This window comes from Artemia sp. Qi Xiang Cuo, chromosome 4 (genome assembly GCF_049724085.1).
Source record: "Artemia sp. Qi Xiang Cuo chromosome 4, ASM4972408v1, whole genome shotgun sequence".
NCBI lineage: Eukaryota > Metazoa > Arthropoda > Branchiopoda > Anostraca > Artemiidae > Artemia > Artemia sp. Qi Xiang Cuo.
In genome coordinates, this window is record NC_142797.1 from 57,075,230 (window position 1) to 57,100,621 (window position 25,392).

Consider the following 25,392-nt stretch of genomic DNA (forward strand, 5'->3'; position numbering starts at 1 on the left):
TTAAGAAACAAGAGGTATATTTATTGAAAGGAAAAACAAACAACATATATAGTTGAAAACTCAAAACTCGCTTAGCTGTAAAAGTCAGAAGCTTAGCGATTATCTTTTTTTTCTCAGAATAATCCTGTGTTTAAAATTGTCAAATCTGGTTGACCATAACCTCCATAGCCGAAGTTCGAATAAGAATTGTATCCACCAAGACCACCATATCCTCCATAGCCTCCATATCCTCCGTATCCACCGTAACCAGGTGTCAATGCGGATCCTAGTCCTCCAAGAAGACCACCTGGAATGAAATAACTTTCATTTCAACTGGTAGCATCTCACAAGGCAGAAGATATAGCTAAATGGTAATTGCAAGTGTTTCAGTGGCTACCATTAAAATCTAAACTTAAAATTACGTCGTTTAATTCAAATAATAATTAATGAGCCCTATATTTTTAGAGTTAATATATTAACTCTAGAAGGTATTTCTAGAGTTAAAACAATATATATGTCTAACAGTGTGGTTTTACTTGACAACATATCAACAACAATAAAATAAAATCATGATAATAATCAAGACTATAGGAAAGAAAAACACATTTCTTGAATAGTTATATTTGCAACTTTCAATTTGATGTTACAATTTTAGAAAAAAATATTTTTTTCAAACTTTTGCTTTTGATTCTATCTCATTCAAACCAACAAAAAGTTCATACCTAAATATATCTTTTAAATTGATCATTGATGAGTTTTGAAGCTATCTTATTCAGTTCGTTCAAGCAAAATTTCGGACTGAATAAACAATAAATGTCATAGCTATAGATCTTCTATACATTTGAAAGGAATATTTTTGAAAGAAAGAAAGTAAGTATAAAAATTTAGTGGAGATTAGGCTAATGAAACTGAATTAATTGTTTGAAATATTATGTTATTAGTTTTTGGAATTCTCAATAATTTTTCATTTTACAGTATTATGATGATACAAGTGAAATTGTTTATTTTTGATAATTTCTGCTTGTTTTCACTTTATCTCGATTATTTGTTGTAACTTTTACGGGGTTTAGGATTCGTCAAATCATTAGTAGTAGCATGTGTTATCTTTGCATTTGATGTTTTTTTTTTTAATTTCATTTTGATTTTGGTATTATACAGTCATTCCTAGTAATTTCTGTCAAAATGGGATTTGATTTAGTTATTCAGAGCAATTTATGCTAGTTTTAAGATCGAATCATTATACTATCTTATTTCGCCTTCCTTTTGGTTTTGAGTGGGCTCTCAACATTTCTTCTGAAAATATTTTTGGGGGTCTGTTTTTTTTTTTTTTTTTAATATTTCAATTGACATGGTTTTCTTACTGTATTAGATACACATTTTTTTTTTTTTATTTGATAAATCAACAACTAATTATCCGAGGCATGCCATTAAAGTAGATTGAAAATCAAAATTAATGTTGTTAAATTTCACCGCTTTTAACGTTGTGCCTAGTAAATATTGAATAAGAAAAACAGGTTTCTTCTCAACTGAAAGTAAGGAGCAACATTAAAGCCCAAAAAGAAAAAAAAATATTATTCCGCACATGAAGAGTTAACCCCTCCTCAGTACCTTTCTCTTTACGCTAAAGCTGTTAGCACCTTTAAAAAAGCTTCCTATTCTAATTAAACCACCCCTGTGTTTCTGTAGCCGTCCTTAAAAAATTTGGATAAACAGAAAAACTTTAGCTTTTCAAACATTTTTCAAACGTTACCATCAACTGTTTGATAAACGTATTGATTGTATCTTGACATGTGCCACATTATTTCTATATTGAAAGCCACACATTTTTCTATAGCTGAGCAAAAAGACAAACTGAGTATAGAAAAGCTCTTATAAATTGTATCTATCCAAAAACATTACGAGAACTGTTTCTTACAACTCCTGTTATTTGTGTACAGCATCTCATAGATTCTAGAAGTAACTTAAGATCGATTGTTCGGAAGGTTTCCTAACATTAATTTATTAAAATGTGAAACTTTATTAAAAGTTTCAATAATTGAACTTGGGCGAATAAAAACTCGACGTTTAAGCTTCGAAGTTTCAATATTTGAACTAGAATTCCGCTATATTATGTACTCGTGGGATTTGTTTACTCTGAAATGAAAATTAACATAACTTTAAAACAAAACACAGAAGTACAGATGCCAAAAAGTCTTGGGAAATCATTGAAGAGTTTCTTACTTCCTCTAAACCATCGTGATAAGCAATCGGCTTGGCCATATCTTGATTTGGTTACAAAATAATTTTTTTTACCTAAAGCCTAATAGACTTTATATTGACTAAGAATTCATTTAAAAAGATTATTATTGAAAGACTATTCAACCGGGGTTTAACGCAGGGTTGGAACATTTGACTTTACACCGGCCCACAAAAATGATTGCCAAACACTAGATGTATTTTATTCAAAATATTTTGTCTTTAAGACTCATTTATGAATAGACTAACAATTTCATTGAGTAAAGTTGAAAATTTTCATCAAATCTCTTCCCTGTTCTGAAATCATTGTTATATTAATGGCAATTTTATAAACTGTAGGAATTATGTTATAAGAGCTTTACACATATGACAAGTCATCACTTCAGTGTTATTGTGGAGGAAGCAGATAACGTAAACAAAATGCCCAGGTTTAAAAAGGCAAAGTTTTCATTTTATATTTATTTAACTTCCAACTTTTGAAGAGGAAACAAAGGGCATACGAATTCAACTTTATGTAGCAGTGTTGACTCGTTGGGGATAATAAATCATAGGCAGCGCAATAGCACCGCCTATGTAAAGAACAATGTTGGCACAATGTACTATTTATTTATGGCACTTCATATCTAAGGAATTGTCGTAGAATCTTGGAAAAGGGCTCATTCGATTGGAAAATTAAAAGGGTCTGTGCCCTTTTTAATAGTCGAAAGAGATTGGAAGGCAACTAACACCAATTCCACGCTCACCATTTCACCAAAAACATTTAATCAAAATTTGGAGATAGCCATTTTGTTCAACGTAGTTGAAAAAACTAGAAAATTAAGTCTTTGAAATGGACACTCCCCCACAGTCCTCAGGGCAAGGGTTGTAATTTATGCTCTGGGGGCATATAAGGTTTTTATTGAAAGCGTTGTCGTAGAACCTTCAAAAACGGCTCATTCAAATGGAAATTCAAAAAGCTAGTGCCCTTTTTAATAGTCGAAAATAAATGGAGTGTAACTTACCCACCTCTCACACACACCATTTCCCGAAACACATCCAATCAAAATTTTGAGATATCCATATTGTCTAACGCAGTTGATAGTTTTGGGAATTAGGTCTTTGAGGATGATAACCCCCTCAGAGCCCTCAGGGCAAGGGTTTTAAGTTATGCCCTGAGGGCTTATGAGGTTTTTATAGAAAGTGTTGTCGTGGAAAATTCAGAAAGGGCTCAATTGATTGGAAATTGAAAGGACTAGTGCCCTTTTTAGTAGTCGATAGTGATTGGAGGGCAACTCCCTCTCACGCCAACCATTGTCCCAAACAAATCCAATCATAGTTTTGAGATAGGCATTTTGTTCAACGTAGTTGAAAGTTCTGGAAATTCTGTCTTTGAGGATGACAAAAATCCCCACACCCCTCAGGGCAAGGATTATAAGTTATGTCCTTTGGGCATTTGAGGTTTTTATAGAAAGCGTTGTTGTAGAAACTTCAAAAAGGGCTCATTCAATTGGAAATTGAAAGACCTAGTGCCCTTTTTAATAGTCGAAAGTGATTGGAGGTCAATTAAAAACCCTATTACGCCCATCATTTCCCTAAACCCATACAATTTTGAGATATCTTTTTTGTTCAACGCAGCTGAAAGTTTTGGAAATTTGGTCTTTGAGGATTATAACCCTCCCACACCCCTCAGGGCAAATGTTGTAACTTATGCCATTGAGGCATATAAGGTTCTTATAGATTAAATAAAAAAAACAAGTTTTTTCAACTGAGAGTAAGGAGAAACATTAACACTTAAAACGAACAGAAATAATTCCGTATATGAAAGGGGCTGTCCCCTTCTTGACGCCTCGCTCTTTACGCTAAAGTTTTTACTGTTTTAAAAAATGGCGTTGTGAGAAAGAGTCTAACTTTAGCGTAAAGATCGAGGCGTCCAGGAGGGGACAGCCCCTTTCATATACGGAATAATTTCTGTTCGTTTTAAGTTTTAATATTGCTCCCTACTTTCAGTTGAAAAAACATGTTTTTTTTTACTTAATTTTTGAATGTTTTTGAATTAATGCAGGTTTTGATTCTGGCTCACCGTACATGAATAATTAAAACAAAATTTGCATATTAATTTTACTTTTATTTGGTTAAATGGCTTTCTAGAAAGTTGTTAAATTTCATTTACGAACGTTTTTATTTGTAATAAATATACGTAACTTACGAATTAACTTACGTAACAATTTCTAATATTCATATATTTTCAATACGTATATTAGGGGGTTCGCCCCCTATTCAATACCCTTCTTTTTACGCTGAAGTTCGAATTTTGTTTAATTTTTTTTTTTAAATGACCCCTTAATCACAAAGGCCGTTAATTAGAATAAATAGCTCTTATGAAAGTACTAAAAAAATCTTTGGTTTAAAGAGCGAGGAATTGACTAGTAGGCGAATCCAATCATATACGTCATTATTTCTGTTCGTTTTAAGTTTTGATGTTGCTCCTTACTTTCAGTTGGAAAACTTGTTTTTTTTAAATTTAATTTCTGATCGTTTTTTAAATAATGCTGGGAAATCCGGCACCCCTTCATAGTAATGTCCCTTCCCCCATGAAAACTTCCTCGATGGAAAGATCCTCCCACATAACCCCCGATCCCCCCCCCCTACTACAAGAAAACATCCTCCCTGAAAACGTCTGTATTCTTCCCAATAATCAATACTATATGTAAAGATTCGGTAAAGTTCATAACTTTCAGCCCTCTCTCCAGGGGCTTTGGGGGATTTAGTCATCCTAAAAGACATATTTATTATATTTTCGATAATACTGAACAAAATGGCTATCTCAAAATTTTTATCGGGTGACTTTGGAAAAAAATGAGCGTGGGAGGGGGCTTAGTTGCCCTCTATTTTTTGGTCACTTAAAAAGGGCACTATAAATTTTAATTTCCGTTCGAATGAACCCTCCGACGATATTCTTGGAACACTGGGTCGGTACCATCAACCCTGGGGGAAAAAAAACAAACCAATAAACACACATTCGTGATCTTTCTTCGGGCAAATATACAAAATTCCCCACAGATAGGAGCTTGAAACCTCTACAGGGTTCTTTGATACGCTTAATCTGATAGTGTGATTTTCATTAAGTGTGTATAATTTAGGGGGGTGTTTCCCCCTTTTTTCGAAAACCAGGAAAGTTTTCTCAGGCGTGTAACTTTTGATAAGTAAGTCTAAACTTGATGAAACTTGTATATTTGAAATCAGCATAAAAATACGATTCTTTTTATATATCTATTTGTATCCAAAGTCCGTATTTTAGAGTTTTGGTTACTATTGAGCCGTGTTACTCCTTACTTACAGCTTATTACCACGAATTGTTTTAAAGCGTTGTTGCAGAAACTTCAAAAAGGCTCATTCGATCGGAAATTGAAAGGGCTAGTGCCATTTTTATTAGTAGAAAGTGATTGGAGGGCAACTAACCCCCCTCTCACGCCCACCATTTCCCCAAACACATCCAGTAAAAATTTTGAGATAGCTATTTTTTTCGACGTAGTTGAGAGTTAAAGAAATTAGATCGTTAAGGATGACAACCCCTTACAGCCCTTAGGATAAGGGTTTTAAATTGTGCCCTGGGGGCATATAAGGTTTTACAAAAAACATTGTTGTAAAAACTTAAAAAGGGGCTCATTAGATTGGAAATTCAGAGAGTAGTGCGCTTTTTGATAGTCGAAAGTGATTGAAGGGCAACCAGCCCCCTCTGACGTCCACCATTTCCCCAAACACATCCAATCAAAATTTTTAGATAACCGTTTTGTTCAACGTATTTGAAGTTATGGAAATTAGCTCTTAGAGGATGACACCCCCCCCCACAACCTTAAGGGCAAGGGTTGTAAGTTATGTCTTGGGGGCATATAAGGTTTTTATAGAAAATGTTGTCATAGAAACTTCAAAAAGGGCTTATTCGATTGGAAATTGAAGGGGCCTGTGCCTTTTTTAATAGTCGGAAATTATTAGAGGCCAGCTAACCCCCCCCCCCCTCTCACGCCCAACATTTTCCCGAAAAAATTCAATCAAAATTTTGAGATAGCCATTTTTTTTAAACGTAGTTCAAAGGTCCAGAAATTATGTCTTTGAGGATGACAAACCCCCACAGCCCCCAGGGCAAAGTTTATATGTTATGCCCTGGGGGCTTAAAAGGTTTTTACAGAAAGTGTTGTCGTAGAAACTTTGAAAAGGGCTCATTCAATCGGGAATTGAGAGGGCTAGTGCCCTTGTTTATAATAAAAAGCGATTGGAGGGTGAATGCCCCCCTCCCCACGCCCATCATTTCCCCAAACACTTCAGGTCAACATTTTTGATATAGCCATTTTATTGAACGTAGTTGAAGGGTCTGGAAACTATTTTTTTTAGTATGACAACCCCCCCCCCCATAGCCCTCAAGGCTAAGAATGCGTTGTCGTATGTGTTGTCGTAGAAACTTCAAAAAGGGCTCATTCGACTGGAAATTGAGATGGCTAGTGCCCTTATTAATAGTCAAAAGCGATCGTAGAGCGAATCCCCCCCCCCATGCCCATCATTTCCCCAAATACTTCCGATCAATATTTTAATATAGCCATTTTGTTGAACGTAGTTCAAGGGTCAGTAAATTATGTGTTTGAGGGTGACAACCCTCCCCCCCCCCTCAACAGCCACCAGGAATAAGATTGTAAGTATATAATGTTTTTATAGAAAGTGCTGTCGCAAAAGCTTCAAAAAGGTGTCATTGAATTGGAAATTGAGAGGACTATTGGACCTTTTTAACAGTCGAAAGTAATCGGAGGGAGAATCACCCCGCCCCCTGCCTATTATTTCCCCAAACATTTCCGATCAACATTTTTATATGGCCATTTAGTTCAACGTAATTAAAAGGTCTATAAATTAGATCTTTGAGGATGACAACCCTCCCCCCTATCCCTCAGGACAAGGGTCCTAAGTTAGGCCCATGGGGTATATAAGGCTCTTATAGAAAGTTTTGTCGTAGAAGCTTCAAAGGGGTTCATTCGATTGGAAATTGAGAGGACTAGCGCCTTTTTTATTAGTTGAAAGTAATCAGAGGGTAAATGCCTCCCCCCTCCATGTCCATCATTTCCCCAAGCACTTACAAACAAAATTTTGAGATGGCCATTTCGCTCAGCGTATCTGAAAGGTCTGTAAATTATGTTTTTGAGGAAAATAAATCCCCCCAGTCCTCAGGGCAAGGGTTGTTTGAAAAAAATTCTTTTAAATGTTTTCACTTTTATAACTTTAAGAAATCAAAACTTAATTAAGATTTTAAGGAATAAATATCAACATATGTATATTAAACTGACAATGCACATTTTTTTTCACTAAATTCTTTTGCATTTTTTTCAGTATTGTACAAATTATATTCTGGCTTGTAGAAAGCATAGGGGCTTAGAACCCTACTCATATTAATTTTTGCTCGCTTCTGCTTTTGAGTTTGACTCTGTTATTTATTTTAGTTTCTGTTTTTGTTTGGTTTCATTTATTTATTGATATTGATTTGTGGTAGTTGTATGCTTGGTAGATTATTTGATTCTATTTTGTTAATTTTTAGTCTAATTCTTTACATTTTTTTGAATTTTTTTTTTGTGGAAAAGGTTTTTAAAATTAATTATAAGTTAAGAACGGCGCTTACTAATAATACGCAAAACTCTCAGTAACAAAAGTTGAGAAACAATAAATGGATTAAGAAAACTTTCCATTTCTGGTTGATTCCAAATAAGTAATTTTTTTAAGTTTTAAGTGACTAATCAGAAGAATTAGCAAACGTCTCGTTGTTGCAACATTTTTTACAAAGGAACACAACAGACAAATGCCGAGCGCCCAACAGCGTCTCAACTAAACCCCGGCACCGCGCCGATGAGGGAAGACCGGCGGCGGCGGGGCCAAAAACAGCGCGCCACGCCGCTCCACCGGTAGGACGCCGGCGGCGTGCCGCCGGTAAGATGTTGGCGGCGCGCCGCCGGCGCGATCAATGTTGACCGCAAACAATAATTTTTTCATCAGTCTTTATCAGATAACACCATAAATTCAAAACATATTCGAGCCTATTCATGAGTTCAAAAATTCAAAAGTCGCTGGCGGGAACTGGTCTTCTTCGTTATTCATCAAGAGAAGTAGAAATCTGGTAGAAACGAAATGGCTGTGGCGTTTCAGAACCCTTGCATAATACGAGTAGTTGAAGTATCTATTAGCTATGTATTCTTAACATAAATAATTATCAAAATTAGTTGTTTTTTTAATCGAGCATTACTGCATATAAACTTCAAATACCGTATCACAAAATTCGTCAGTTATCTGGGTAAGAACTTTGAATATAACTTTGAACTTAGAAGCTTAATTTTGTCCTAATGCCCTTTGCCTATATCTATTTTGGCACCTTTAAACCAGTTGAAATGGGCGACTTTGATATTGATTGTTTTTTTGTTTTTTTGGCTCTTTTGGATTCCTAAAAAGCCTTCTTGTATTAAAAACTGGTTTTTAATAACAATTTTAAAAAAAATGCATTTTAAAGTTTTTTTTTGGCTTCTTTATAGAATATATGTCATGTAGGCTAAGGCTGAACTACTGCTTTTTCATTGCTTTTGGCTGCTCTTTTGGATATTATTCATTTTTTGGGGGGGATTCATTCCAAATTATAAACTGATAGATACCTAATATCAGTCAAATTATAAACTGCATCTAAAAGGAGTAAATTTATCAAATTGAAAAATACATGATGAACACTTCACATGAGAACACTTCAATTACAATGACACAAAAAACACTTAATAGTTTATTCGCTATGAAGAAAAATGAAGTGCCAGCTATTTTCTTAGGTAAAAAATGAAAAGCTCATCAAAAATGAAAAAATGAAAGTGTAATTAAATGAAATAATATGCAGACGGAAGTAGCTCAAGGAAGATATTGAAATTTTCATCCTAGTTCGTCACTTTTAATCCAAGCAAAATGTTAGGACACTTAGTATCAGTTATTGAGTTTAAGCTTTGATTTCCAAATACTCACAAAAATTCCCAAATTTAAGAAAGTCGCAACAATAAGTCACCTGTGGTCAAAATGCTCAAAGACTTCTCTTTAATCCCCGCCCAGACTGAAAGCTTCTGATATGGTCATTTCCATGGAAATCCTCAAAGAGTGTCTTTTTTAAATAGCTTTCAAGCGTAGTAAGGCGTATTTAGGCTTTTTTGCTTTTCTTCAAAGCTTTGAAAAAAGTGTTATACCATAATATTCCAAATGTTACATTTGTGCATATTTTTGGTAATCATTTGTGGGGTGATCGAATTTCTAAACCCCGGTAGATACGTAAGAACGTTGCAACATCTAGGACCCTGAGGTCATAAGACAGTCAAAGACTCCTCCTTGAACCTCAAAAATTGAAGCTTTGATGATGACCTGGCCTTTGAATGCAACTTGGGCACTAGACCGTAGGCGCCAGTGTTACTCGAGCGCACCGTTAGATAGGGATGTCGATATCGATTTCGTCACGCCAATTCGTTTTAGTGTGAATCTGCCTGGTACATAAGAATGAATGTTTTCAAAGTAAACCCGTTTCATCAATAGGAAAAAAAAAACGAATTGGACGCATATGTCCGTTTTCCTTTGGATGATAAAACCATGCAAGTGCTGGATCAAGTATAACTCACGAAAGTCTTATTAATTTTGTCAAATTTTCAACTTTTTGGCATCCCTGCTTTCAATAAAAAAAAAAAAATCAAGGTGCTATCACTTAAATATAATAACTCCCTATGCCCCCCTTCTGGATACCATCTTGATAGGATACCGTTTCTGCTTTAAATAAAAAAATTAATTAACTTATTGGCACCCCTGCTTTAACAAAAATTGAGATATTATCATTTAAATATGATAGCTCAATACCCCCCCTCCCCCCTCTGGATACCACCTTGATAGGATGCCGTCTCTGCTTTAAATTAAAAAAAATCGACTTTTTGGTATCCCTGATTTCAATGAGGACAATTTCGACCTATTATAATTTAAATATAATCGCTCCCTACGCCCCCCCCCCTCTGGATACCGTCGTACACCACCTTGATAGGATACCGTCTCAGCTTTCATTAGAAAAATAATTTACTTAATAATTAACTAGGTCACTATACGGTTCAAACAAACACGCAAAATAACGTTAAACAGCTTAGTGTTCCTTGAAAAAAAATTGAGGGTCCAAGTAAAGGGGTTCAAAGACAACAACAAATGTGTCGAAATTATTTAAACATATCTCAAGTTTTTTCAAAACTGAGTGACAGATTCGCCATGGCATTCCATAAGGTCCAAAGGATCTAATTAAAAGGAAGCACACAAAAAAGCCAAATTAGGCCAGTAGCCTATGAGAAATTGCAAAATACCCAAGACAATGAACAAGTCCTAATGGGGGGCCCTGGATCTATCAAAATATTTCAATGGTTTCCCAGGGAATTTGATATCATTTTCTTCTGTCTCCACTTTAAATGAAAAAAATAATTATCTTTTTGGCATCCCTGCTTTAAAAAAAATGATGTATTATTACTTAACAATGATAGCCCCCTACCCCCCCCCCCATAGGAAATAATTTACATTTTATTTATGAATCATATTTTTTGGGTAACTTCCGGTTAAATCTTTAATTCCCCAACATTGTACATAGCTTAGTCTATAGCTAAATTTTGTCTCCGGCGATGGTTGTTTTTGTGTTCTTTTTGGGGGGGGGGGGGTAAAAATGTTCCAGAAAGAAGATTGTATTTTCTATCAGGCGTTCAATAATTGAGCATTAAACATTAAGAAAATCTTATCTAAAAACAGCAAAAAAAAAAAATCTGCAAACTTACAATTCAGCTGTAGAAACAATCTGTCGGCTATCAATTTCAAAATCCAACAAAAAGCTGAAGCTGTATAGTAGTGAATGCGTTTTATAATTCTATTCAACTTGAACATAAAATTCTTGACTACGAATGATGTAAGAAATAGCGATTGGAAACTGTATTCAAAATGAATGAAACTCATTTCAAAAAGACGATACTTTTTTTTGTCAACATATGAAGAACTGTGTATATTGCAATATTTTCAATAGCATATTGCATCTATCTGATTTTTATGCAAAGTAATAAAAGAGACAAAAATTAATGAACAGGAGAGTAGTGAAGAATTTTGGTATGCAAAGTAATATTTGGCAGGGAAAGTCACTGGTGATAAATTGCTAGGGGTGGCATCGTGATTGTGTAATTTTCGGGGATTCGGGTAACCAAATTTTTTTTCGGGGTGACGCATAGATTTTCGGGGAAATACCCGAAAATTCAAAGATAGAGCAAGTTCTACTTGATTTCTAATCAGGGAAATCGAAATTCTAAACCACATGATAAGGAAAAGGTCCGACTTTGCTGTTGACGCGGTAAAGAATTGCCGCAAAAATAATTTAAAGTCGACCGAACGCCGCCGCCTCTGTCGATGGCGGCGTGCCTGCGGTGCGCAGGCGGCGTTACGACACGTCGGCGGCGTTCGACCGGGCCTCTCGTCGGCGGCGTTCGGTCGATCCGCTGGCACGGCGCTGGGGTCTAGTCTCAACCAAATTTTTAAAGCCCCGTTTTGCTTTTTCGCCAGAGATGTTCATATCAAAACAGTGGCCGTTAAATTGTGGATGAGATTTCTTCCGAAAGAAAATCACAAGCTCTATTGTAGTTTTTACGAGCCGAAAATGATCATGTGGTAAATGGAACCACTTCTGTGCCATTTTTCATCCTTAGAACCTGCTAGAGCCGAAAATTGCTTGGCATCAAAAACTAACGGTAGGCCTTTTAAGCAGAAAGGTCAAAATATAAAACAAAGATATATATCCGAACGTAGTTCAAAATGTTCAAAATCCAGAGTTGTAAAGGATTGCTCATCTTATTTTGAAGAGTTCATAAATAAATCGTCTAGAAAGGTTTTGAGCCCAACTTATGTTAATTCCTGCTCGTTTTGAGTTTGCCTCGATTATTTATTGTAATTTTTGCTCGTTTTGGGTTTCATTTATTTATCGATGCTGATTTGTGGTAGTTTCACGCTTGGTAAATTATTCTATTTTGTCTTTGCTAATTTTTTGTTTGATTGAGCTCTTTATTTTTCTTTGAAAAACTCATTTTGTGGAAAAAGTTCGTTTAATCAATTTATGTTTGTTTTTTATTGAAATTACCTTTTCAGAGGAAAAGAAAATACTACTTTAAATCTTTTCGTTTTTTTAAAAGATTTATAGTTTGGCCTGCTATTTGTAGGCTGGAGAAAATTTTTCAGCAATTTTTAACTACATACACCCTCTTAAAAATCTGGACACAAATAGCAGTGTTTAATTTATTTTCATACCTCCTCTAGTTGACCTGAAATGGAAAACTTGATACCATTCGCAAAAAAATCTGTTTACTTTCTTTGATAGCTTGGATACACTTACGCTATTTTGATTTGGTTAAATTTTAAGACCAGAAGCAGCCCAAAAAGTTTGAACATAATTCCCTCAGTCGTTCTTGGGATACTGCTGAGATGCCTTATTGGGAATTAGCATTAACGCAGTGCATTTTGATTTAATCTTATGGCAACATTTAGTTTTTAAACATAAAGTCAAATGGGATGGTGGGCGTGGGAGGGGGATTAGTTTCCCTCCAATCACTTTCGACTATTAAAAAGGGCATCAGCCCTTTTTATTTTCAATAAAATGAGCCCTTTTCGAAGTTCTTACGACAACTCCTTTGATACAAAGCGCCCTGGTCTAAACAACAACAACAACAAAAAAATTATACGTTATATCCACATCGATCTTTACTATAAAAATGCCAAGCCTTCCAATAACTTTCGACTATTAAAAAGGGCACTAGGCCTTTCGAATTCCAATTAAATGAGCCTTTTTCGAGTTTCTACGACAACACTTCCTATAAACACCTTATATGGCCCCAGGGCATAAATTACAACTCTTACCCTAAGGGCTGTGAGGGTGGTTATCATCAACTAAGACCTAATTTCGAGAACTTTCAACTATGTTACACAAAATGGCTATCTCAAAATTTTGATTGGGTGTGTCTGGGAAAATGGTGGACGTGAGAGGGGCATTAGTCTTTCTCCAATCACTTTCAACTATTAAAAAAGGCACTAGCCCATTCAATTTCCAATCAAATGAGCCCTTTTGAAGCTTCTACGACAACGCTTTCAATAAAAACCTTATATGCTCCCAGGGGATAACTTACACCCCTCACCCTGAGGGCTGGGGGGGGGTTGTCAGCCTCACAGACCTAATCGTCAGAAGTTTTTACTGCGTTGAACAAAATGGCTATCTGAAAATTTTGATTGGACGTGTTTGGGGGAATGGTGGGTGTGAGAGAGGGGTTAGTTACCGTCCAATCACTTTCAACTATTAAAAAGGGCACTATCCCTCTCAATTTCCAATTGAATGAGCCCCTTTCGAAGTTTTTACGACAACTCTATCATTAAAAGCCTTAAATGACCCCTTGGAATAACTTACAACCTTTGCCCTGGGGACTCTCGGGGGTTTGTCATCCTTAAATGCATAATTTCCAGAAGTTTCATCTACATTGAACAAAATGGCTATCTCTAAGCTTTGATTGAATGTGTTTGGGGACATTGAGGGCGTGAGAGGGGGGTTAATTACTCTCCACTCACTTTTGACTATTAAAAAGGGCAATTTTTATATAAACCTTATATGCCCCCAGGGCATAAATTACATCGCTTGCACTGAAACCTTGTACTTTTCCTCCTCCTCTTTGAAATAACGCACGTGCGCCATTGAATACAATTAAATCAGTCAAAGATACACAAACAATGTACACATTCCTAGCCATAAAATATAAAATAAAATAGCCATAAACCCATATTGCTTTTCAATTAATCACATCGTAAAAACTAAATAAATCTTTTTTACAACTCTTCTCTACCGGGCCCTTTATCTCATTTACTCCTTAGGTAAATGAGGTTTTAAATTAAACCATATGATGGGGTTATCATCATAAAAGACCTAATTTCAAGAACTTTCGACTAAGTTGAACAAAATGGTTATCTCAAAATTTTCATTGGATGTGTTTGGGGAAATGGTGAGCGTGAGAGGGGGGTTAGTTGTCCATTAAAAAAAAATTTATATGCCCCCAGGGCATAACTTATAACCCTTGCCCTGAAGACTACGGGGAGAGTGTCCTGCTCAAAGGTATAATTTCCTTAAACTTCGTGGAACAAAATGGCTATCAAAAATTTTGATCAGATATGTTTGGGGAAATGGTGGGCGTGGAAGGGGTGTTTGTTGCCTTCCAATCACTTTCGACTATTAATTCCAATCGCTTTCCAATCCAATCACTTTCAATTTCCAATCGAATGAGTCATTTTTGAAGTTTCTACGACAACGCCTTCAGTAAAAGCCTTATATGCCCCCAGGGTATAACTTACATTCCTTGCCCTGAGGGCTGTGGGGGAGTGTCCTCCTCAAAAACATAATTTCTATCTGGAAATCCAAAACACTGAATAAAATGGCTATCTAAAAATTTTGATTGGATGTGTTTGGGGAAAAGTTTGGGTGAGAGAGGGGGGCTAATTGCCCTCAAATCACTTTCGACTATTAAAAGGGCATTAGCCCTTTGAATTTTAAATCGAATGAGCCCTTTTTCAAGTTTCTACGACAAAGATTTCAATAAAAACTTATATGCCCCCAGGGCATAACTTATAACCCTTGCTCTGAAGACTGTAGGGGGAGTGTCCTGCTCAAAGGTATAATTTTCTGAACTTTAGCTGCGTGGAACAAAATGGCTATCTCCAAATTTTGATTGGATGTGTTTGGGGAAATAGTGGGCGTGGAAGGGGTGTTAGTTGGCTTCCAATTACTTTCGACTATTAAAAAGGGCACCAGCCATTTCAATTTCTAATCGAATGTGCCCTTTTTGAAGTTTCTACGATAACGCGTTTTATAAAAACATTATATGCAACCAGGGCATAACTTACAACCCTTCTTCTGAGGGCTGTGAGGAGGTTGTCATCCTCAAAGACCTAATTTCCAGAACTTTAAACTACGTTGAACAAAATGGCTATCTCAAAATTTTGATTGGAATGATGGGCGTGGGGGGGGCTTGTTGCCCTCCAATCAATTTCGACTATTAAAAAGGGTACTAGCCCTTTGAATTTCCTATCGAAGGAGCCTGTTTTGAAGTTTCTACAACTACGCCTTCTATAAAAACCTTATATGCCCCCAGGCCATAACCTAAAACCCTTGCCCTGAGGGTTTTGAGGGAGTGTCCTCCTCAAAAACATATTTTCTATCTGGAAAACAACTACGCTGAACAAAATGGCTATCTCACAATTTTGATTGGATGTTTTTGGGAGAATGATGGGCGTGAGGGGGGGGGGCTAGTTGCCCTCCAATCACTTTTGACTATTAAAAAGGGTACTAGACCTTTGAATTTCCAATCGAATGAGCCTGTTTTGAAGTTTCTACGACAAACGCCTTCTATAAAAACCTTATATGCCCCCAGGGCATAACTTAAAACCCTGGCCCTGAGGGCTGTGGGGGAGTGTCCTCCTCAAAAACATATTATCTATCTGGAAATCAACTACGATGAACAAAATGGGAATCTCAAAATTTTGATTGGATGTGTTTGGGGGAATGATGGGCGTGGGGGGGGCTAGTTGCCCTCCAATCACTTTCAACTATTAAAGATGGTACTAGCCATTAGAATTTCCAAGCGAATGAATATGTTTTGAAGTTTATGCGACAATTCCTTCTTTAAAAATCTTATATGCCCCCAGGGCATAACCCTTGCCCTGAGGGTTGTGGGGGAGTGTCATCCTCAAAAACATATTTTCTATCTTGAAATCAACTACGCTGAACAAAATGACTATCGCAAAATTTGGATCGGATGTGGTTGGGGGACGTATGGGCGTGGGGGGGGGCTAGTTGCCCTCCAATCACTTTCGACTATTAAAAGGGTACTAGCCCTTTTAATTTCCAATTGAATGAGCCTGTTTTGAAGTTTATACGACAACGCCTTCTATAAAAACCTTGTATGCCCCCAGGGCATAACTTGAAACCCTTTCCCTGAGGGTTGTGGGGGAGTGTCCTCCTCAAAAACATATTTTCTATCTGGAAATCAACTACGCTGAACAAAATGGCTATCTCAAAATTTTGATTGGATGTGTTTGGGGAATTATGGGCGTGGGAGAGGGGGGGAGGCTAGTTGCCCTCCTTTTCGACTATTAAAAAGGGCACTAGCCACTCCCATTTCAAATCAAATGAGCCCTTTTCGAAGTTTCTACGACAACTCTTTCGATACAAAGTGCCCGGGTGGAGAAAAAAAAAACACATTGTGCCCACATCTTTCATTACGTAGGCAGCGCTAGCGCGCTGCCTATGATAATACGTTTTTTTTAAAGGTTCTAGAAAAACTTTAACGTAGAGACCGAGGTATCAAGAAGGGGGAACATTAAACATTAAATAAGCAACATTAAAATTGAAAATAAACAGAATTTATTCTGTATACGAAGGGGTTTGCCCCCTCCTCATCCCTCTACTCTTTACACTAATGTCTTATAGTGCTTCAAAAATACTGATTATTCAAATTTAAAAAGCCTTGAGTTGGAATAGTCGTTCTGACAGAATTGAACAAAGAGTAAAACTTTAACGTAAACAGAACGGGGCATCTCCCCCTACTTTCATTTAAAAAAAGCTTGTTTTTTTTATTTAATATATGGTTGTGCAAAACAGCATACCCGAGGTTACTCTAAACATGAAGAAGATTAACGCCCCCTCAGACCCGACCTTTTAAATCAATTAATTAAAAAAACTTTTTCCACAAAATAAGTTTTTCAAAGAAACGTAAAGAAGTCCATTAAACAAAAAATGAGCAAAAATAAAATCAAATAATCTACCAAGCGTGAAACTACCACAAATCAGCATCGATAAATAAACGAAACCCAAAATGAACAGAAACTACAATAATTAACCGAGTCAAACTCAAAACGAGCAAAAATTAACATAAGTTGTGCGCAAAACCCCTATGCCTTCCCAAGGTCAGAACAAAATTTGCACTTTACTAAAAAATATAAATGTTTATACTTTTATAACTTTAATAAATCAAATAATATTAACATTTTGATTACTAAATATTTTTTCAGTAAAGTGCAAATTTTGTTCTGACCTTGGGAAGGCATAGGGGTTTTCGCACAACTTATGTTAATTTCTGGTCTTTCTGAGTTTGACTCGGTTAATTATTGTAATTTCTGTTCTTTTTGGGTTTCATTTATTTATCGATGCTGATAGTCGTTTCAGGGAAAAAGAAAATAATACTTTAAATCTTTTCGTTTTTTAAGACTTTATAGTTTGGCCTGCTATTTGTATACTGGAGAAAGATTTTCAGCAATTTTTAACAACATACACCGTTTTAAAAATCTGGACACAAATAGTACTGTTCAATTTAGTTTCATACCTCCTCTAGTTGACCTGAAAAGGAAAATTTGATACCCTTCACAAAAAAATCTGTTTACTTTCTTTTATAGCTTGGATACACTTACGCTATTTTGATTTGGTTAAATTTTAAGAGCAGAAATGGGAGGGTTGGCGTGGGAGGGTGGGCGTGGGACAGTGTGAGTTGAAGGGGGATTAGTTGCCCTCAAATCACTTTCGACTATTAAAAAGGGCATCAGCCCTTTCTATTTTCAATCGAATGATCCCTTTTCATAGTTCCCACCACAACTCCTTCGGTACGAAGTACCCTGGTCTAAACAACAACAACAACAAAAAATAATACATTATACCCACTTCGATCTTTAATATAAAATGCCTTCCAATCACTTTCGACTATTAAAAAGGGCACTAGGCTTTTCAATTTCCAGTTGAATGAGCCCTTTAGAAAGGACAATGCTTTCTATAAACACCTTATATGCCCCCATGACATAAATTACAACCCTTACCCTAAAGTCTGCTAGGGTGGTTATCATCCTCTAAGACCGAATCTCCAGAACTTTCAACTACGTTAAACAACCTGGCTATCTCAAAATTTTGTTTGGATGTGTTTTGGAAAATGGTGGGCGTGAGAGGGGTGTTAGTCGCCTTCCAATCACTTTCGACTATAAAAAAGGGCACAAGCCACTCCAATTTCCAATTGAATGGGCGCTTTTCGTAGTTTCTACGACAACTTCTTCGATACGAAGTGCTTCCCTCTAAAGGAAAAAATTAATAAATAATACATTGTGCCAACATTGCTCTTATATGCCCCCAGGGCATAACTTAAAACCCTTGCTCTGAGGGTTGTGGGGGAGTATCCTCCTCTTTACATAGTCCCCAATTCTTGTCTCGTTCTTGAGTGTTCCCGTTCTTTACTTAGGCAGCGCGATCCTGCTGTTTATGATTTATGCAGCAGCTTTCTATATAAACAATGTACTATGTATTATTATTTTCCTTTAGCGCAGGGCACTTCATATGGAAGAGGTCGTCATAGAAACTTCAAAAGGGGCTCATTCGATTGGAAATTGAAAGTTCTAGTGCCCTTTTTAATAGTCGAAAGTAATTGGAGGGCAACTATCCCCCCCCCAGGCCCATCATTCCCCCAAACACATTCAATAAAAAAAGGTGTTTATTGAAGGCGTTGTCCTAGAAACTTCAAAAAGGGCTCATTCGATTGGAAATTTGAAGAGCTAGTGCCATTTATAATAGTCGAAAGTGATTGGAGGGCAACTAACCCCCCCCCCACGCTCATCATTCTGCCAAACACATCCGATCAAAATTTTGAGAAAGCCATTTTGTTCAGCGTAGTTGATTTCCATGCCCCCAGGGCATAACTTACAAGCCTTGCACTGAGGGCTCTGAGGGGGTTATCATCCTAAAAGACCTAATTTCCAGAACTTTCAACTACGTTGAACAAAATAGATATCTCAAAATTTTGATTGGACGTGTTTTGGAAAATGGTGGGCATGAGAGGGGCATTAGTCGGTATCCAATAACTTTCAACTATTAAGAAAGGCATTACCCCTTTCAATTTCCAGTTGAATAAGCCTTTTTGAAGTTTCTACGACAACTGTATTAATAAAAAACTTATATGCCCCCAAGGCATAACTTACACCCCTTGCCCTGAGGGCTGGGGGGGGGGAGGGGTTGTCATCCTTAAAGACCTAATTTCCAAAACTTTCAACTACGTTGAATAAAATGGCTAACTAAAATTTTAAATGGATGAGTTTGGGGAAAAGGTGGGCGTGAGAGGGGGGTTAGTTGCCCTCAAATCACTTTCGACTATTAAAAAGGGTACTAGCCCTTTGAATTTCAAATTGAATGAGCCCTTTTTCAAGTTTCTGCGACAAAGATTTCAATAAGAACCTTATATGCTCCCAAGGCATAACTTGTAATCCTTGCCCTGAAGGGTGTGAGGGAGTGTCCTCCTCAAAACTTTATTTTCTATCTGTAAATCAACTACGCTGAACACAATGGTTATCTTAATTTTTTTATTGGATGTGTTTGGGGGAATGATGGGCGGGGGGAGGGGGGGGCTAATTGCCCTTCAATCATTTTCGACTATTAAAAATGGCACTAGCACTTTGAATTTCCAATCGAATGAGCTTTTTTGAATTTTCTACGACAACGCCTTCTTTAAACACCTTATATGCCCCCAGGGCATAACTTACAACCCTTGCCCTGAGGGCTCTGGGGGAGTGTCCCTCAAAAACATAATTTCTTCTGGAAATCAACTACGCTGAACAAAATGGATATCTCAAAATTTTGATTGGGTTTGTTTGGGGGAATGATGGGCATGGGGGGGTTAGTTGCGCTCCAATCACTTTCTACTATTAAAAAGGGCACTAGCCCTTTGAATTTCCAATCGAATGAGACTTTTTTGAAGTTTCTACGACAACGCCTTCTATAAAAACCCTCAGGGCATAACTTAAAACCCTTGCCCCGAGGGTTGTGAGGGAGTGTCCTCCTCAAAAACATATTTTCTGTCTGGAAATCAACTACGCTGAACAAAATGGCTATCTCAAAATTTTGATTGGATGTGTTCGGAGGAATGATGGGCGTTGGGGGGGAGGGATAGTTGCCCTCCAATCCCTTTTTACTATTAAAAAGGGCACTAGCCACTCCAATTTCCGATCGAATGAGCCCTTTTCGAAGTTTCTACGGCAACTCCTTCGATACGAAGTGCCCGGCCGAAGAAAAAAAAAACACATTGTGCCCACATCGTTCTTTACTTAGGCAGCGCTATCGCGTTGACTATGAAACGTAATTTTAACACAGCTAGGCTTTGAGAAAAGAGCTTATTTATTTGCTTTTAAAACCAAAGTATTATTTTCAAAAATATACTATGTAAAATAAAATAAAATAAATATGACAAAAAATCAATTAAATATGATAGTGGCTTTAGGCCTCTATAAATAGAATTTCTAAATAAAATAAATATAATAGTGGCTTTAGGCCTCTAGCAAATGTTGACTTTCTGTTTAGGGTTTCGTTTAAGACCGCACCCCGTTCTGGAGGTCTTCAAACCTGTTTTCTAAATTTATGCCAAATTTGCCCGTGCTGATATCAATGATGAACAATTTCAAAATGAACCGATTTTGTAGGTTTTGAATCGTCATGAATAATGTGCTTTGTTGTTGCATTCACTGTAAACCAGTTTTGTTTTTTAAGGTTTCGATTTATTTTGCAAATTGTCGCTCTTTACTTACAGCCTGTTTCTAGGTGCTGTTTAATCCAAGGCTCATTTAAATATAAAGCAGGCTACTTTCAATCCCGGTTTTTTACAGTCAATTTTAATGTTCGTAATACAATGCTTTAAAAATGATGACCATACATTAAAATATTTACGATGAGAGAGAGGGGGGGGGGGATTTGAGTTATCAAGTTAATCATAGAATTATCATTTTTACGGGTTTAATGGCAAGTATATCAAAGCCCCCCTCGTCGGTAAGACTTCTCGGTGGGACTCATAATGCCCTCCCCACCTTTCCATCTTTTGGGCCAGTAAGCATGCAAATGAAATATTTTATGCTTCACAAAAAAGGGCTCAGTAATAGGGAAATTATTACCTTAAGGCCCCCCATATTACAGGCGTAGTCTGAAATATCTTTGGAAATCAAGGGGAATTAGAGATTAATTTTTACTGCCCAAACCCCGTCTTATTTGTATCTGAAGTCCCACGGAGAGTTAGGGAATTTGGGTATAAACAGGCACTTTTTGACACAAGCATACTTTCCCCACCTACACAAAAGTTCATCAGCCCTCCTCCATAATGGCTAATGTTGAAATATACAGGGAAGAAAATAGTTTCATCAAATCTCAAATTAATCAACTTAAGCAAATGAAGCTTTTAAATAAATGTCTATATTAACCTTTTACTTTGAACGACAGTGTGTATCTTAAAAAAAGAAAAGAAAAATACACCGACGCACGGCGTTACCATCTCTGAAACTGAAAAGCACAAAATATAGTTTTCCATAATTTAGAATAGTTTTTCTGTTTCAAAATTTTTATTTGTTAGCTTTGTGACACCTTTTGCGCCAAAATTGCTGTTTTATGCCACAAAAAGAGAAAAGACCACTTCGCTGCGGGAAGATCTTTTTTGCTGCTTAAAAACAGCAATAGAATTTTCAATTTCAGTTCAAATGAGCCTTCGTCCTATTTTTTTAGGATCATGGGTTCGATACTATTACCCTTCGAGAAAAAACACACACATCTTTCTTCTCGAAAAAAAAAATGTAATTTCAACGTAATTATAGATATGAGCTTGAAACATCTTAAATAGAGTTCTCTGATATGTTGGATTTGTTGGTAAGATTTTTATCAGCATAATTCACCCTTCCACGGGCTCCCAACTTCTCGGGCTCGTAACTTCTGGCGGGTGGCTTAATATTACATATTTGAAACAGCCATAAAAACCTATTCTTCTTACATTTACATAGTTATCAAAACTCCTTTTTTTTAGAGTTTCGGTTAATATTAGCCTGCGTTGCTCCGTACTTACAGTTCGTTACCACGAACAGTTCTAAACGGTTACAACTAAGATGAAAGGCTTATTGCTATTTATGATGGACCCTTCTGTTTACAAGGAGGCTAGGATCATGATTTTAGAAAGTTTCACAAGTGTATCTAGAACTTGAATTTTGTTAAGTGCAGGAAGGGGTGAACTAGGAAATAGGTCTTAAGAGGACAAATATATATATATGATGAACAATATGTTTTGCTAAATCCTTCCAAATAGTTTGGTTAGAGGGCTGGGAGCACTTACAGATCTTCTTTAGCTCTACCGCTGGAGATTATAGTAGCAATGTCGTTTAGATGCTGGCACGACGAACTACTCTACAATGCTTTTACAAATATATGAACTGTGAAATTCTGCACCAAAGTTAAGTAGTATGTGGTAACAAGCTATAAGTAAGGAACAGCGCAGGCTAATACTAACTAAAACACTAAAAAAGCGAAGGTTTGATAACAATACGTACATAAAGAAAAACAGTTTTTTATTGAGATTCCGAATAATAAAATTCATCAATTTTAAAGTTACTCATCAAAAGTTACGGGCCCAGGAACATTTGACTGATTTTTGAAAAAGGGAGAAACATCTTTAAAACGTGAGTTATCCCGAGGAAAATTGTACCGTCAAATTCAGCATATCTGAGAACCCTAACACAGAGGTTTCAAGCTTCTATGTATAAAAAAGGAGAATTTCGATTTTTTTTTAAGTAGAAGAACATGGATGCTTTTTTATTTGTTATTTTCCCCAGTGTTCACCGTGTGAAACCAATAGCCCATGAGAATCAGGGGAGGGTTTATTCAAACAAATTTAAGAGTTCTTGTGCCCTTTTAAGTAGCGAAAAACATTGGCGCATAGTAAAGTCGTATGTCCTTCCATTTCATAGCAAAAAAAATTTCAAAATGATAAAAGCCTCATATATTTAGCTCCCCAGCTCCATAGGCGTTAATGCCGCGCGGTGGCGCATTCATTATTAAAAAGTCACGTAGTCCATACAAACTAAATGGTTAATGTAAACAATTATTTTATATCTTCATTTAAATATAATAAAAAGTAAATATAATAAAAAAGAAACAATGAAGAGGCGGTAAATAAACATTATCAAATCTACTTACCACCTAGGTGTCGACCATATCTCATATTTTCATTTGCTGATGTACGCTGTACAGGAACAGCATAGCAAACTAGAAGTAAAGGGAAAATATCTGTGACCTAAGGTAGTATAATTGTTTTAATTAAATGTTTATTACATAAGCTGAAAGCTGTAGTTTACTTGTCTATGACATAACAAAAGAGAAAAATAAATACATAGAAATAAAGAACACATAAGCCCGGAGTGAATAGATCTTTCTTTTCTGGTTAGACAATCATAAACTATTATCAAGATTCAATCCCAAGAAATAACGAAACAAAAACTATTTTTCTCTGCTGAATTTTAATTTTCAAGTCATGTTATCTAGATATTGTATAAATTGAGTAAATTCAGTATAGTGATTACCTTCCAGAAAATATTTTAAAAGGGGTTGCAGAGCAATGCTACTGCTTTCGTAGTTTTTATTTATTTATTCGATCAGCGGTCAATAGCTAGAAAACTGTAAGCTATTATATAAATGATCAGAGATAATAATATAAATTGTATAAATCCATAAACATTTCGAATAATGATTCGTAATAAGTAAAAACAAACGTACAACATTACTCTGAGACGAAACTTTAGCACTAACACAAAAGAGTAGAATTACTTGTAGACAGAAGGGAAAATACTACTTTTATTTCTCCTGTTTGGTACTCCTTAAAGCTTGTAGAATGGGTCTACTTGTTGCAACTATATTTAAGCTTTGGGTCTGCTTTGAATTTAATTTTGTTTAGTGTTGAGCTTTATCACCGAGGTTCCTTTGAATCACTGGCTTTGACGAGTTATCACCGAGGACTGATATTGAAATGAGACTAAATTCAACTTTAGGACTTATATTCGATGCTTTTGTTTGATAAAATGAAATAACATCACGCTCTATGTGAGGGATTGCCCAGTTTAAGATTAGGTAATACATGACATTTTTTTTTTATACAATCATTTAGAGAAAGTAGAAAGAAATTAAATTAGAAAACAACTAATTTAGTACTTTGGAAAAAAATATAATGTACTAAAAACTAAATTAAAGCAAACTTTGCAGTGGGCCTGACCTTTGGAGGTATAATGTTTAAATTATTGATCTCAAAATATATTTCCAAAATGCTTCTGAACCTTCACAATCCATTTATTTTCGATAAATTTTAGAAGAAAGTATACCTGCTATAATCAGTAAAACTATGAAAGATACACTTGTGTTCATTTTTGCTACTGAATGCTTTCATCGTGCTCGACTTTTTTTTAATATATCTTCATATGGAATGCAATAGCGGGAGAAAAACATTTTGAAACGTGGTGCAATAGCTGGAAAAACAAAGAATTAAGAAATAGCATCCAACTGTAGCATTCAAGTCATGTAAGACTTTAATTATCATTCTTAGAGTGTTTATTCTCAAAAGAAATGTAGAAATTCATATAATACAGGGTGTTTCCAATGTTTTCATTCATACTTTCCACATATTCTACAATACTTTTTGCGTTTCTTTGATGCTTCGTACAATGTTCAGATTTATTGTCATTCTTATGCAAAGTAGTTAAATAGCCGTTTTGATGAAATTTTTCAAACTTAATTCCTATAAGCTATAAATCATAATTACTAGGCGACTACAACGATAAATTTATGTGTGATTACATTCAAGATCCCAAACATCATGCAAAATGTTTTTCTGTAATTTTTTTTCACAATCACTTCTATAACTATACTATGTTTCTATCACAGTCCATATAATTATCCAGTATGATCATTCCCTATCTCACCCATTATAAAAACCCGGACCGGGGTGCGAGTGCTCCAGAGAACGTAGAAACATAAGCGGCGTCAGATCATTTCACGGGTAGACAAGTCAGACGCGAAACAATCGGAAACAAGTGGAAACCCGCTATTACGGATAATGCACTTTACGCGAAACAATCGGAAACAAGTGGAAACCCGCTATTAATAACTGCACGAAGAAGTGGGAGGAGCTTTTTGTTCGCACCGAGAACGAAGACCAGAAATGATCTGCGACAAGCTTACTGGATAATTATATGAACTGTGGTTTCTATAGTTCTTTAACAATCATTAATGTAGCTATCATGAATTACAAA

The 25,392-nt window shown here is 36.1% G+C and overlaps 1 protein-coding gene across 1 annotated transcript; it reads right to left on the reverse strand.

Moving 5' to 3' along the window:
* On the reverse strand, window positions 1–24,540 carry LOC148953271 (uncharacterized). The gene is made up of 3 exons (XM_089087596.1): window positions 24,466–24,540; window positions 23,291–23,359; window positions 1–286 (listed from the first exon to the last, which is right to left on the reverse strand). Exons 1-3 carry the CDS (start codon window positions 24,506–24,508, stop codon window positions 114–116), a joined length of 285 nt encoding a protein of 94 aa, XP_088943722.1. The 5' UTR covers window positions 24,509–24,540; the 3' UTR covers window positions 1–113.
* Between the last annotated feature and the right edge of the window lie 852 nt (window positions 24,541–25,392).